At 41.4% G+C, this 16,500-nt stretch overlaps 1 protein-coding gene across 1 annotated transcript in view; it reads left to right on the top strand.

The window, feature by feature from the left end:
- Positions 1–16,500, top strand: part of CNTNAP4 (contactin associated protein family member 4) — a gene marked incomplete at both ends in the record, with an annotated part of 286,811 nt that overhangs the window by 222,147 nt on the left and 48,164 nt on the right. The window contains 2 exons of the mRNA XM_081315740.1: positions 1,112–1,309; positions 15,275–15,431. Coding sequence (XP_081171866.1) covers positions 1,112–1,309; positions 15,275–15,431 — 355 coding nt within the window. The remainder of the gene's footprint in view (positions 1–1,111; positions 1,310–15,274; positions 15,432–16,500) is intronic.

The raw sequence follows: 16,500 nt of genomic DNA on the forward strand, positions 1-16,500 counted from the left end.
CTCAGGCAGTTGCAAAGGGAGGTCTCATTATCCTCTGGCATTCAGAGAAATCAATTTCAATATCATAACCTCAGGTCCAAAGCTTCAAATCCAATATCAACTCTTCCATGGAAGGCATTGTATTTATGCCCCAGTTTGGTTGTGGATAGAATCATAAAATCTTCCCTCTTTTCAATCACATTTTTTAAAACAACCTAACCCTTATATATAAAAAACCCACGTTTAAACATGTTTACACAACTTTCCCAGCTATCTTCTGCTAAGGTAACTTTTAAAGTAAATCTAAACATCCCAAATGAATTAAGGCTTCTGTGGGGCTACATGGGTTACCAAAGCTGTGTGTTTGTGTGTCTGTCTGTCTGTGTGTATGTTTGTGTATAAAGCTTTAGACTATTGACCCAGTCTATAAACAAGCAGATAACCAAATAAAGCACTAATGTTCATTATTGACATGAATCACCTCATCATATATTCTTGCTACAGCTGATTAACATGTCTTTAATAATGTTTATTTGCTGCCAAACGTTCATAAAAGCTGAAGCCAAGGTGTCTTCTTAAGAATAGTACAAGACCTAATAGTAGGATATTGATTTGAATTTCTTCAGAAAAGCTACATTTATAAATAAATGTAGTGAATCGGCTGATCTAGTTAATAGTACCAAGCTGGAAGCCACAAAGGACAAAGAATGATCCAATAATAAAAAAAATGGATATAACATCCCCTGAAACTGAAGAACATTGTGTATTCTCTACAATGTATTGCCCTGCAGCACTGTGAATAGGTAACATGTCAAATTCACCTTAAGCTACCAATTCTGTACTAAGACAGCAGCAAAAAGATGCAGAAAATGCAAGCCTGCTGCGAACAAGTGTTTGTCTGGCTTTTCACAGGCTATATATGGTAATCCTGAACTATATTTATGAATAAGAGAGAAAAAGAAAGAAGAAGCAGCTTCCTCAAATAGTACAAAAGATGAGGGTTGATAAAATTTGGCAAAACACCTTTTTTCCCCCCCTGCAAGGTGGGATTAAGAATTTTTACCTAATGACTGGCTCACTTCCATTGAAACTATGCCTGGTTTACAATGTGCTTCTTCATTTGTCTTTCAAGATACCACCTGGACAATTATACAGCACAACAACACCGAGTTAACCAGAGTGAAAATTGCTAATCGAGAGAACCCTCACAGTGTGTTTTTCAAATATGCTGCCAGCCTAGAACAGCTCCAGGCTACAATTAACCATGCAGAACAATGTGAACAGGAGGTTGCTTACCACTGCAAAAAGTCGCGTCTTTCTAACAAGCAAAGTAAGTAATGGAGATACATCTTATTATGCTACATAATGCATTATCCTTAACTATACTGTGTATATATATATATATATATATATATATATATATATATATATATATATATATATATATATATGTAAATTATTCAAATTGCTAATAAAGAATTTTAGGGAGGCTGAAATGATCAAATGATCATTTCGAACTTCTTATGTTCTCATCTGTCAGTCATACCCTTTTTTTTATCTGAGATTCGAACCTGGGCGAATCTCAGATAAAAAAAGGGTATGACTGACTGATGAGAACATAAGAAGTTTGAAATGATGATTTCAGCCTCCCTAAAATTCTTTATTAGGAATTTGAATAATTTACACAAATAATGAGCTGTCATAAGTTGACATATATATACAGTGTGTATATCCATATGGTGTAGTAACAACAACTTGCACCTAAACATCGGCAAGACGAAAGAGATGGTGTTAGACTTCCGGAGAAAAAAGGAGGAACCTGCCCCACTTCACATCGGAGAGAACTGTGTAGAGAGAGTTTCCTCCTTTAAATTTCTGGGAGTCTATCTCTGTGAAGATCTGACCTGGAAAGTTAACACAACTCAGGTGGCTAGAAAGGCCCAACAGAGGCTTCACTTTCTTAGGGTCTTGCGGAAGAACAGGGTAGAACAACAGCTAATGACCCTCTTTTACCGGTCTACTATAGAGAGCGTCCTCTCGTATGGTATTGTGGTTTGGTATTCTGGTCTGACAGCTGCGGATAGGAAAGTATTACAGAGGGTAGTGAGCACAGCACAAGACATTGTGGGCTGTTCCCTGACACCACTGGATAACATCGCCAGGGCTCGTTGCCTTGGAAGAGTGAGGAAGATTCTCAGGGATGACTCACACCCTGGACGGTATCTCTTTACTCTCCTACCATCCGGTAGGAGATATAGGAATATAGCCAGCCGTACCAACAGGCTGAAAAACAGCTTTTATCCGTGGGCTGTTAGGCTTTTAAATGGGACATAATCTTATGCAGAATTGACTTGGGAGGCCGGTGTGTGGTGTAGTTGGTTCACATAGTGTGGTGGGATGGAGGGTTTGTTGTCACTGTGTGTTGGGGGGAGAGAGCATGGGGGGAGGCTCAGCTAATCTCAATGTACACATGTTGTACTTTGACAATAAAGGTTTATATATATATATATATATATATATATATATATATATATATATATATATATATATATATATATATATATATATATATATATATATATATATATATATACAGTGTGTGCTCATGGAGTGCGTCACCAGTCTGTTTGTTGAGGTCAGCTGTATTTCTTTGAGTTGTCATGCATCCATTTTTGGGGGATGTCGTTATCAAGAGTGAATTGCTGATAGTTCCATGTGTTGTAGCCATAGCTCTAGTCATTGCCCGTGTTCTCATACCAGAGAACACGGTTCTAAATGGTTGTTGCTCCTCTTCCCTGTGTTCTACATTGCAGGGTGGTTGTGTGTTGGTGCAATCTTGATTTTGATACAATGAGGCGCTCTGTGAATTCTTGCACTGTTTGCCTTCATATTGCGCATGTCGTTCCTCTTCCCAATTCCTTAGTGCCTGGTATGCATGGGGGAGGTCTATGTGCCAGTTGATAGAGGAGCAGTTTGAAAACCAAGCTTTCTTAAACAAGTGGCCACCTTTAGTGTTGTCACTGGCAATTGCCTTGGTCCCTGTTAGATTAAAGACATGGTTATGTGTAGCCATGTGTGCCCACACCTGTGAATGTTGTTCTTGTCTTCTAATAGCGAGCTTGTGTTCTGTTGTGACTCAGGGCCAGCCTGTGGGTCCGACAGCCGGCTCCGATGTATCGGAGGACTCAGATGTGGGGGAGGAGGGAAACGAACCGGCTGATGATGATGATTTGGAGGCTTTGCAGAGCCCTCAGCCGGGGACCTCTTCTCAGCTGTGTGAGCCCGAGAGTGCGGAGGATGACGACCCACAGCTGGCCCTGTTCAAGGACGCCCGACGCAGGAGGCAGACAAGCAGGGACAAACAAAGAAAGACTATGGGACTCCTCGGGAGGAGGCACAGGGAGACCACGCCCTGAGCTCTCTATAAAAGAAGTGTTTGGGGAGGGGCTGGTTGCTGAAAGCAACTTTTCCCGCTTGAGAAGACAAGCTCTTGTGTTTTTGTTAACTGCGTAATTAAATCTTGGCAGAAGCCTTTTAGCCTTGGACGCTTTCCAGACTCTTCTTTTGATTAGGGGTGCGAGAAGAGGGCTGGTTCAGAACATGTTCATGCACTGTAGTCGTCAGTCATTTTGCCATCTCCCCGATGTAATTGCAATTGCAATTCTGGCATGACATCTTGTACACGACTGAGGATTTTTCTTCATTGGGGAGTGGATCTTTAGGGTGCATGACAAGAACACAGGCAATGACTAGAGCTATGGCTACAACACATGGAACTATCAGCAATTCACTCTTGACAACAGACACCCAGAGACAACTACATCTTCTAAAAACGGATGCATGACAACTCAAAGAAATACAGCCGACCTCAACAAACAGACCGGTGACGTGCTCCATGAGCAGAGTGCAGACACCAACAGTATAAATGTGATCTCCCCACCCCAGCGTTTTCATCTTGACGATGTTGGCAGTTAGCCAACAAAAGCTTGATCTTTTAGCAATAAAAACTGTTTTAGTTTTTTCTTATTTCATCCCAGTGTTCGCTTAGTTTGTTAATTTTAACATGCCTGGGATTTAACATGCCTGGGATTCACCCTACTGTTTAGTAAATCTTCTTGGCCTCTGATTTGAAAGGCATACAATAAATAACAAGAACTAAAAAATAAATCTAAATACTAAATCAGGTAAAGCACCATTTCTCAACCTTGTCAGCACTAAGGCAAATGGACTTCAACTCCCAACTCCACAGCCACCATGCTGCCTAGGAATCATGGGAGTTGAAGTCCACCCATCTTAAAAGCAGCTAAAGTTAAGAAACAGTGAGTAAAGGATTCCATGAAAGATTAAAACCATACCTACTTCGTATACTGTAAATAAAAGGATTCTGTTGTATATATCATACAGGTTTGTTTGCGAAATGCCAAACATTTTTTTAATATAGTACAGAAAGTACTATAATTGAGGGAATTTAGGAAAACAAAATCATACATATACATATTTTTTTTAACAAAGTGAAAAATATATCCACATAGAAATAGTGTATTTCCACATGGAAATACAGGTGCATGATGTGGGAATTTAGACCTTCTGCAGCTGAGGCTTTTTTATTTTGTGCTCCATCAGTTATGTTAAAAGAAACCAGAAACTTGCTTTGTAAAATCTGTGTTTGTTTTTGCGCATATGCGATTTGGCACACACACATACCCTTAGGTGCTGGTAGTGTTTGAATTCAGCAGTTACTCTTGTAAATAAGCAATTATCTAGTTTTCTCTACTTATAACAGACATTTATTCTGCAAACCTGACCTCCCCCATGTGCATCCCGTTCACTAAATGTATTGACAAATGCAATATTCAATTACAGTAATAACTATAAGTCTATAGTGTTAAACTTCATTCTGTTTCTGCAGAAAAAGAATTCATTGCACTCTACTCCTATATGAAAAGTATGTAAACAAGCATTCAGACCTCACAAGGTCATGTTTTGCATCTGTCTGATTAGGAACATTCATAGATAAAGTACCACCCTTCACTAATTGTTGCTTAGTGACAATCCTTTAATTGCATTAACAAACTCAATCAATACACAGCTTTATGAATTCAGCTAAAACTATGCCAAGATCATTTAGACAGAACGACAATGTACACATGTGTTACCACCAACCTGTCACTGGTCTGTTAATTGAAGTCCATATAAAGGGGAAGGAAAGGAGCTCTGAGAATGCACAGGTTTGTCATGCCAGCTTTCTTGACTGCTTTATACTTAGCCCAATATGGTTATAGACCAAAGAACACATAGAGTTAATAGGATGGTTAATACTAGTATCCCAGAACATACAATATTATGTTCTGTCTTACTGTAGACATTTTTTTTTCTTCTGTTCAACCATGTCCAATTCTGGACAAGTCCCTGCAGTTTTCTTGGGAAGAGATTTTTCCCCCCACAAAAAGTGGTGCCTTAATAATCACACTAAACTGGCTGTCATGTAGACTTACTTGATGTTAAATCCAGGCTGACAGACAAGGCTCAGATTACAAATCTTCAGTTAGACACAACATAGAAGAAAGCTTCTTTGCCGGCCTCTTTGCTGCCATTGAGTGACTATCTGGATTTCTGCAGACCAGCCTCTAATCTATATATGTCTTGTCCCAATTACACAGGCACACAGTCAGAAGGGTTTGAAGTCTTTATTGAGGCTTTGCCATTCTCAAATAGTGTTCACCCCATGCAGGAACCTGCAGAAAATCCAATGAGTCCAATCCTCAAGTCCGATAACACAGAGCAACTCCATAAAGTCACCCACCAAGTTCGGAGTCCCAAGACATCTCCATGGTCTGACCACAAATCACAAAATCAAAATCCAGTCCAAAGTCCAACAAGTAAAGTCCAAAGTGCAGTTGCAGAGTCAAAGTTTAAATCCAAAGGCAAGAGTCATGATGGCAAAACAGATGCATGGCAAGAAACAGATGAGTTGTTTCCAGCATCACTTTACTCCACATGATGGGTTAGATAGCTACTGGCTGGTGCAACTCATTAGGAGGAGTGAGGCTACTACTTCACAAGTAGACTTGCCAACTCCATTGTGTCTCCCTCCTCTTGGCCCTGCAATGCCCTGGGATCTGGCGGAGAAGTCAGTCCTCATTGCCACTGACCTGATGAAGCTGTGCCCCTTCTCTTCCCACTGTTTCTGGCTGGTCTTCTGAGCCTCTGTCTGCACCTACATCTCTACCCTCTCTTTATCAGCCAGACGCTCATCCAAACATCCCTTCAGCCCTTTCTGAGATTCCTGGCTTGTCCTCCTCCTCTTGCCCAACAACAACTGGTTCAGGGTCCCCCCACATCTTCAAGATGCTTCTCTATGCTCTGATCCAAAGTTCCTGAAGCTGACTCTTCCTCATCATCTGAGCCACCTTCTGGGGCACCCATTACAATATACTACTAAAACTCCTGTTTCTGCTTGTTTGCAACTTTACATTGGGTGAAATGGTCCACCATAGAGCAACAGTTGGCTGACAAATGAGCTAATGAATAGAAAGCAGTTAAACTCCAGGACTCATTACTCCCATGGGATTGAAATCTGTGGCCACTTCAGTGATTCTGTGACACATTGCTGTATGATTATCATATTTTCCTGCCTACCTCTTGCCTCTGTGGCCAGTTGACTGGCAACAAAGCTCAATGGGTGAGCAGCAACTGGCTGCTTTGGAACGGAGGCTGAAATTTGAAACCTTTTAATGGTGGTAGACAGTGAAGGAAGGATGAGTGAGTGACTCAGATGTCTGCTGAAGAAGTAGGGCTGGCTGGGGATTGCCACAGAGCTGAGCCCTCTTTCTTCCTGAAAAGAGGTGGCCCCAGGGAACATACCAGAATAGGGAATGGCAGTGCAGGTTTTTTTTTCACTGCACTGGGAGGAGGACCCCCCCCCCAAAAAAAGCGGCAGGTGGTTTTGTGGTTCATGAGAGGAGGGAAAATGGCACCAACTTATATTTATTTTTATTTATTTATTTATTTTAATTCCATTTATATCCCGCCCTTCTCCGAAGACTCAGGGCGGCTTACAAGCTTAGCAGTAGCCTTCATTCTATGTATATGCCTGCTTATTAGGGCTTTCACACACACCCCAAGCGGCATTATTACAAAGTCAGCTTAATTGCTCCCAACAATCTGGGTCCTCATTTTACCTACCTCGGAAGGATGGATATTTATATGTGGAAAAAAGAACATTCCCTGCGAACTTCCCACAAGTCAATTAAGAAACAGGCAGAAAGTGTGAACTCTTCTGAGGTAATGATGGCACGGTATACCTTAGGGCTTGAAATTTCGCAGAGTTGTGACCAGGATGCCTAACTTCCATGGGATTAAAATTTGACAAACTCATTTCTAATGCTCCCTGCCAACTTCCCATAAAGGAGGTCAGTGGGGAAGCCAGCAATAAATTGTAAGTTGCTCCTGCAACTACTGCTTTTTGGCCAGCCCATGGATATTCTGTTTCTCTGTTTAAGTAAGGAAACATCGCTGAAACAAGTGACCGAATAGGTCATGGGTTGTCTAGTGAAACAAATAGTGTTGTGTATGTACATAGTTATTAACAAGGGAATTGCAGCCTGCAGTATTTGCTGGATTAGAGCGGGAGATTCTGCTGCAATCATTGGCTGCAATGAGCAAGAAGCGGGAAAATAAACGCTGCTGATTGGTTACAGTTCAAACAGTTCCACTATAAAAGGTTGCAACATTTGACAGTTGCTAGTTGACTTATGTGTATTCAATAAACCAGTTATTACCAAACTGCTCTGAGTCCTCGTCTATCAGAACCAAACAAATTGGCGACGAAGGTGGGATAGACAGAAGACCAGAGAATCGTCGATTTGTTGCGCGAAGGCGGCAAATTCGAAAACGTGTCACAGTCAACCGAGTGGCCGCGGCGAAGAGAAATTCTCCGAATGGCGCAAATAGGGTCATTGAAGGAATTCGACCCAAACTTCCCCGAAGATTGGGAAGAGTACATAGGACAAGTAGAAGGGTTCCTGTTAGTGAACGGAATCACTGACGACAGGAAAAAGGCGGCAGCTTTATTAACGATTTGCGGCACACCGGTCTACAGAATCGCTGTCGGACTGTGTCAACCGCAACCAGTCTCTAGTGTGCCTTACGCCGACCTTTTAGCCAAATTAAAGGTCCACTTCACGCCTAGAAGATCGGAGCTGTTCTGGCGCCGCATCTTCGAGAAAAGGAACCAGAGACCGGGTGAATCCATCCAAAAATTTGTCGCTGCCGTCAGGGAAGCCGCAGTACGGTGCAAGTACGATAACTTAGAGATAAGAATTCGGGACCGAGTCGTACTGGGCTTACGAGATGAACAGCTACAAAACCGAATAATTGCCAAACCCACCGGCGATCTGCAGGAGGTGATAGACGAACTCCTAACGTATGAGTCTACCGGGTATCGCGACCCCCCCCGCAGTAGCATGGCAACGGCGTCAGAAATCAATCAGGAAGGCTATGTGGACTGTGGGGAGGTGGATCAGCAGTGGGAGGACGAGATCGCCGAAGTCTCAAGGCGATTCGGTAAAATGGCGCCAAGACTGACCAGAACCGAGGGGCCCGAGCCTAACCGCCGGCAACAAACCGCAACGCCGCAGAGACAAGCGACCGGGGCACAACGACCTTGGAAGGACACCGCAACCCGACCAAGAGACAACGACAGCCAAAACCGGTGCGGCAGCTGTGGAGGCAACCATCCCCGCGCATCTTGCCGATTCCGGAACGCAAAGTGCAGGGCCTGCGGAAAGACCGGCCACATCCAGGCCATCTGCAGGAGCCGTGCTCGAGATAACCGCCTTAACGAAGTGGATGTGTGGCCCGAAGGTAAGGTGACCCCTTACTTAAGTGGCAAAGAGTTCCCTAGATTAAGGGCTAGAATTCCTAACCTAGGGGAGGTGGCAGGTGTCAGTCACAGGAGGACAGGGAAAAACAGCAATTTTCCAGATGGAAAATTAAAAATCATAATCCATCTGCAAGGGGTTCCTTGCAGAATGGAGATAGATTCTGGAGCTTCAGTGTCAATAATCTCCAGTGAAACCCTGGAGAGAATTGAACAATTAAGTGGAAGAAAAATTCCACTGACTTCAACAAATATCCAATTAACAGATTTCCAGAAAAGCCCAATAAAAATAAAAGGGAAAATCAGTCCTAGAGTTCAATTTAAGAATTTTAAGGGGGTCTTAGATTTAATAGTTACTGAAGGGCATAGGACTAGTCTAATTGGCCTTAATTGGTTCCCTGCCCTGGGCATTTGGGTTGGGGGAATAAATTCAATAATTAAAAATAAGACCCTCGAATCAGTCTGCAACGAGTTTGCAGACGTGTTTGACGGGTCTCTTGGTAAATACAAGGGCCCCCCAATTAAATTTAACCTAGACCCATCCGTGAAACCCATCAGGCTTAAGGCCCGAAGGGTGCCTTTCGCGCTGAAGGAAAAAATCGAGGCCGAGCTCGACCGGCTTGTAGGCCAAGGGGTATTAGAACCCGTTGAGGGAGGCCTGTGGGAAACGCCGATTGTCACACCCCTCAAACCTAATGGGGATGTGAGAATCTGCGCTGACTACAAAGCCACCCTCAACATTGGAATGAAAAAACATGCTTACCCGGTCCCGACGGTGAAGCAGGTCCTCGCGACGATCCAGGACGGCGCCATGTTTGCCAAGTTAGACTTGGCGCATGCGTACTTACAATTGACTGTTTCTGAAGAGGCTGCAGAAGCACAGACGATCGTTACCCACAAGGGGGCGTTCCGGGTCCACAGACTGCAATTCGGTATTGCAGCAGCTCCAGGCATCTTTCAAGAAGTGATGGAGAGGACCTTAAAGGGCATACCTGGTGTATGCCCTTACTTTGATGATGTCCTGATAGCTGGAAAAGATGAAGGTATGTTAGTGGAACGACTGGAACAGGTATTGGGAAGGTTCAGAAGGGCTGGACTAAAACTAAAAAAAGAAAAGTGTAGCATTGGGGTTAAGTCCACTGAATTTCTAGGGTTTAAAATAGACAAGAATGGAATTCATCCTACCCCTGATAAAATCAAGGCAATTAAATTGGCACCAGAACCAAAAAACAAGGCAGAATTACAAGCCTTCCTTGGTTTAGTAAATTTTTACCACACATTTGTGCCTCACAAAGCTGCCATTGCAGAACCTCTCCATAGGCTCTTAGATAAAAAAACCCCATGGCAGTGGCTTAACAAACATAGGGTGAGTTTCCAAACATTAAAAGACATTCTTTCCAGCCAATCCACTGTAACCCATTTCCTTGAAAATAAACCCATTTACCTAGCATGTGATGCTTCACCTTATGGTGTGGGGGCTGTGATCAGCCATTTAGACAACCATGGAATACAAAGACCAATTGCATACTACTCTAGGACACTGACCAAAGCTGAGAGAAATTATGCACAGATTGACAGGGAAGCGTTGGCAATTGTGGCAGGAGTTAAAAAGTTCCATGACTACCTGTATGGTAGGAACTTTACCATACTAACTGACCACAAACCCCTGTTGGGACTATTCACCACGGATAAACAGACTCCCCAAATCATGTCACCCCGAATGCTGAGATGGTCCATCTTCCTCTCAGCATATTCGTTCTCTCTCCAATACAGACCTGGCAAGGACATGGGGCACGTGGACGCTCTGAGCAGGTTGCCCTTAAACATAACTGAGGATGACCCTGCCCCTGTGGGGCAAATAATGTCCCTACAAGACATCCCGGACTGGCCCTTAACAGCCAAGGATATTGCTGTGGCAACAAACTCCGACCCAATTCTAAGGAGGATATTGGCTTGGGTTCTAAGTGGGTGGCCTAGTACCAATCCGGATGCCAAATACATCCCATATGTCAGAAGGAAAAATGAACTATCAGTTCATTTGGGATGTTTACTGTGGGGAAACCGCGTGGTTATTCCTGAAATCCATAGGCCTGCTATCCTAGTAGAATTACACGAGGGTCACCCAGGTGTAGTACGCATGAAGGCGTTAGCTAGGAGCCACTTATGGTGGCCAGGTCTGGACAATAACATTGAGGAATGTGTTGCCAATTGCCATCAGTGTCAACGCTCTAGGCCTGAACAACAACACATCCGCACGCATAAATGGGAGTTAGCTAGGAATCCGTGGTCCAGGATTCATATTGATTTCGCTGGACCCTTCCAAGGGGTGACATTTTTGGTGGTTGTGGACAGTTTCTCCAGATGGTTAGAGGTAGTACCAGTCAGTTCCATGACTTCCGGTAAGACCATACAGATATTAAGGGGCCTCTTTGCCACTCATGGGTTACCTGATATACTTGTGTCTGACAACGGGCCACAATTCACATCTGTTGAATTCCAGGATTTCCTCAAGGCCAACTCGATTAAGCACAAGACATCAGCACCCTTCCACCCATCGTCCAATGGCTTGGCTGAACGTAACGTGAGGACCACGAAGGACGCATTAAAAAGAATCATCCGAGGTGACTGGCATCAAAGACTGGCCGAGTTCTTGCTGACCCAACACACGACCCCATGTACTGCCACCGGCAAAAGTCCAGCTGAAATGAGGTGGGGTAGAAGACTAACCACCAAATTGGACAGATTACACCCAGACAGACTTCCACCAAGTGCTGAATCGGACATTCCTAATAGAACATTCAAAGTGGGGGATTTGATTTGGGCCAGAAACTATGCATCTGGGGATAAATGGATCCCAGGGGTGATTACTGAAATTCTGGGGCCCCTGTCATACACTATTGAGGGGGAAGGGAATTGGAGCAGCAAGAGACACATAGATCAGTTAAGAAAGAGAACCAGTGGATGCGTACCAGAAGAAGGGGATCAAAACAGATTTGTGGGGAACAGTACATTCAGGGTCAGTGATAACAACACGCCGGGTAGTGGGGTAGCCGAATTGCAAGATAACTCAGCCTCTGATAACCAACAACAACAAGCTAGGCAGTTCAATTGGGTAACACCCTTGAGGAGTAGGCCAGCCACTACTGATCTTCAAACACAAACAAACACAAATTCACAAATTAGCAATCGGGAAACATCAGAGTCAGGCAACCAAGAGTCCAGGTCCAACACAGACAATCAGCCAAGCAGACTACCTGGTAAAGGTGTCCCCAGCTGCCAGGGCAATAGATACCCTTCTAGGATTCACAGGCCTCCAAAATACTTAAAAGACTTTGTTCACAAATAACAACGACTGGGGGGTAAGGGGTGTTGTGTATGTACATAGTTATTAACAAGGGAATTGCAGCCTGCAGTATTTGCTGGATTAGAGCGGGAGATTCTGCTGCAATCATTGGCTGCAATGAGCAAGAAGCGGGAAAATAAACGCTGCTGATTGGTTACAGTTCAAACAGTTCCACTATAAAAGGTTGCAACATTTGACAGTTGCTAGTTGACTTATGTGTATTCAATAAACCAGTTATTACCAAACTGCTCTGAGTCCTCGTCTATCAGAACCAAACAAATAGAGCTGGTTAAAAAAATTGTAGCAGATTTGCATTACTGCACAAGGTAAGCAGCCCAGTTTTAAGCTAGGATTTTTAGTATATTTGCCCTTTTTTATTCCAAACAGCTTATGAACATGCAAACTGAATTGTATTTTGGAGACTTGGCTAATTCACTTCTAGCAGCCTTCTTTGTTTGTTGTTATTTGTGCCATCACTCATTGCTTTTTATTTTAATTTTGCTGAATGAACTCTGTCACAAAATACAAAGCATCACTTTTTTAATTACACGGCAAGAAACAAATGTATGAAGAGTTGAATTCATATTCTTTTTCTGCTCAGACTATTCATCTTTCTAGGATGAATAGCAAAGTCTGACAAATTTATGGAACATTCATATAATCAGGGCTTTTTTTGTCATAGAACGCCCAAAATGGAGTTCTGGCACCTTTTTTGGATTGAACCTTGTAGTGTAGGCAAGGCGGGTTGTATGACATGTGTGAGTTCCGGCACCTTTTTTTTCTTACAAAAAAAGCACTGCATATAATTACACATTTTCTTTCTCCTTCTGGAACTATGAACTCATTTTAAAGGCCTGCTGGCCAGATTGTTATGCAGCATGTGAACAAATCAATGAATTAAAGGCTGGGACATCATAGAGCAGACATGTCAAACTTGCGATGTCACATGATGTTGCACGACTTATCAGAACTTTCCCCCCATTGCCGGCAATGGGGTGGGCATGGTTTTCTTGTGACATGTCCAGCCCATGGGCCAGTAGTTCGACACCTCTGTCATACAGAGTCTGAAAACCATGATCTACACTCAGATTTTATGCATCCCCTAATTAGATTTTTTTTAAAAGCAAAGTGTGCAGAAACAAATTCCATATTTTTAAAATGCAGCAATTGCTCTTGTGGATAATTGACTATTCCTAACAAAATTAGGATCCACATGCACAGCATCACATATTTTAATATTACTACATATTGTTTTCTTCAGCATTTATCATAAAGTTCACCTTTCTTTCTTCTTTAAAATGGATTGTCTTCATGCTTCAGATCCATTAGTAATTATCCTTTTCTCTGTATTTTGTGCATTTACCGCTCTATTTAGCCAGCAGCAACTCTTCTTTAATTTATCATACTGGAGAATTAAAACTGGAGATTTTTTTATTCTTGTTGTAAATTGTGCTGAGGAAAGATTTGTATGTGAAAAATTATTTTATGGAATTGGATATATTAAACCAAATTATACTAGTAAAATTACATAAACCATTTCTATTTTTTAAAAAAACTTTGACTCAAAAGAATTTTCTTGAGGTATTTTTTTTCTTAATAAAACTAAAAACCACATCAACAGAATTATAAGATGTCCAGTAATATGTTTCTCTATCATGGTCATAGAATCGTGGTCAGCCTGGAAGGGTTCTAACTCAAAGCAGAGGTAGAACATCTGTTGAGGCAGGGACTCACAGAAGATTCAACAGTACTTGATTCAGTATGTGAGACTTGTCAAGCCTTCAGGATCCAGAAGAAAGATATCGGGGATTAATAAGTCTTTTTTGACTACTTTCCATCAGTAAGCAGCAACTGGACCTGGGTGTCAACTCTGCAGGAATCATTACAAAGCCTTCAGTTAGAACAAAATCAGCTATTGCAATAATGTCTTTATCTTCACTGTTATTCTGTTGTTCTATCATGCTTGCTCAGTTCCTGATATAAATCCTTAGATTCTTAAACTATTCGTCTTCTGCCAAGGCCTGAAACCACTCACTTAATCATTGTGCTTTTTTTTTTTTTACTGAGTATCAGTATCACTATCTCTTTGGACTTCTGCATGTAACACTAGGTTGCTATTACAGTAATCCAGTTTCTAACTGATCTTTATTACATCTGCTAAAGCCTAGAACAGGATGCTTTTATAATTGATCCAGCAGTATGTCACGTCCCTAGCTTCATACATTGCACTTAAATCTGGTAACAAAACTTTTCCCATCAGACTTTGCGGGACTAGGAGGTGTACACATTCAGATGGTGATGGGGAGATTTGTAAAATAAAAGAAAATATCCATAGCACTTTCCTGAAGGAAAAGAGAACAGCAACAACTCAAAAACACTATCTAAATATATTCTAAAACATCAGAGAGTATGGGAAAATAGAAATATGTTTTTGTAGGAGAATAAGATTTTAGAGGAAATTGGAAGATAGATTTTGGCACAATGTTACTTGTAATATGACTATCATTGTCATATCTTGGATGACAGTTAAGTAGTCTGTCATAAGACCATTAACATTCCCAGTTGTTCCTACATGAAACTATTCCAGCTGTTTAGCACATGATTATTACTTTTGTAATTCTTATCACAGTAACTTTTTTTAACCAAGTTGAAGCCTTTTTAGACAATATTTATTCTTCTAATCTTCTCACAGCAGTGTATTGATCTTTTATTGATCTCCACAAAATGAAAATTACCTGAATGTTTTGGGAAGGAGGACTTCCGTCTTTTCATAAAGCAAATTTCTGAAGTGTCCCGTTAAAGATAAATGTTTCTAATATCATGGCTGACCAATTCAGGGATTATCAGTTCTCTGTTTCAAGTCATGCTTTAAGGAGAAACCTTCACAGTATGTTACTCATGGTAATGAAACATTAAAATGAAAAAATATTTTGGTGTTTTATCATAGTGGGATAATTTTATTTTATTTTTTTTAAAACATTGTAAGCTATTTGGTTTCCTTGAGCTGAAGCTACTACTACACAGCATTGTCACACTCTAGAAACGCTAACTGGTTCTAACTTGCCTTATAGATGGCATTCCATTCAGCTGGTGGATTGGAAAAATCAATGAGACACAGACATACTGGGGAGGTTCCATTCCTGATGTGCAGAAGTGTGCTTGTGGAATAGAAGGAAGTTGCATTGACTCTCAACATGACTGCAACTGTGATGCTGACAGAAATGAATGGTGATTGTTTTCCCTCTCATTTCTTTTATTCTCGAGGCCAAATTTTAAACTGTGTTTTTGTGTGCTTCTAACTCTTTTTTTCAGGTGTAAAAAAAATATCAGGAAATTGTAATACTATAGAGCTGCCCTCAGTATTCCTCCACTACACTTTCTTAAAATGCTTCATCCCCACATGCCCCCTCAAATCTGAAATTGGCTATGATTTTCTTAGGACTGAACCAAATTTTCCTTAGTAGTCATTTTCAGCACATTCCTAGATGATACAGGATGGGCAAAAGAATTGAAAAAGACCCCATAGTTTTGGAATGTTTGAACCTAATCTTTCCTTTCCTTTCCTTTCCTTTCCTTTCCTTTCCTTTCCTTTCCTTTCCTTTCCTTTCCTTTCCTTTCCTTTCCTTTCCTTTCCTTTCCTTTCCTTTCCTTTCCTTTCCTTCCCTTTCCCTTTCCCTTTCCCTTTTCCTATCGTATAATTCAAGAGTCAAACATAAGGACTTATTATTGTACATGCTTATTAAATGCTAATTTTCTTTTGAGTAAAAACATATTGTTCTGGTAATCAGTTGCTTGATGTTGATAACCTGGGAAAACTTGAAGGAATACAAACCTTAATTCCTTAATATCTGAGAGACCAAGAAGATATGGGTAAGAAATGAAAGGGTTTTGACAAAGATGTTTGACTTTTTTGATAATGGGAAAAGGTGGGTTTATATTGGTCACAATCATGTTTTCATATTTCATTTTGCCAGTAATATTGTATCTACGGCCAAAGAAATATCATTTCAGGACAGTGAAATATGTTCAAAACCCAGAAATTTATGTTACCTTGTGGTTGAAGAATTGGTCTATATACTTTCATGAAAAGAGATATTCTTGTCTACTCAACTTCTGGGCTACTAATATAATAGCATACAGGCATTATAGCATATAATGTGGTAACAGCCACATTTTTGAGATTTCAGATTAAAGTTTTCCTATTTTTAAATACTGAAGTAATGATGTAATGTTTCATAGGTGTGTTTTAGAAATTTAACAAAGCTCAGCAATCCAGCACCAAATATGCTTGCTTTCC

The sequence above is a fragment of the Vipera berus genome (genome assembly GCF_964194415.1).
Source record: "Vipera berus genome assembly, chromosome: 2".
Lineage (NCBI taxonomy): Eukaryota > Metazoa > Chordata > Lepidosauria > Squamata > Viperidae > Vipera > Vipera berus.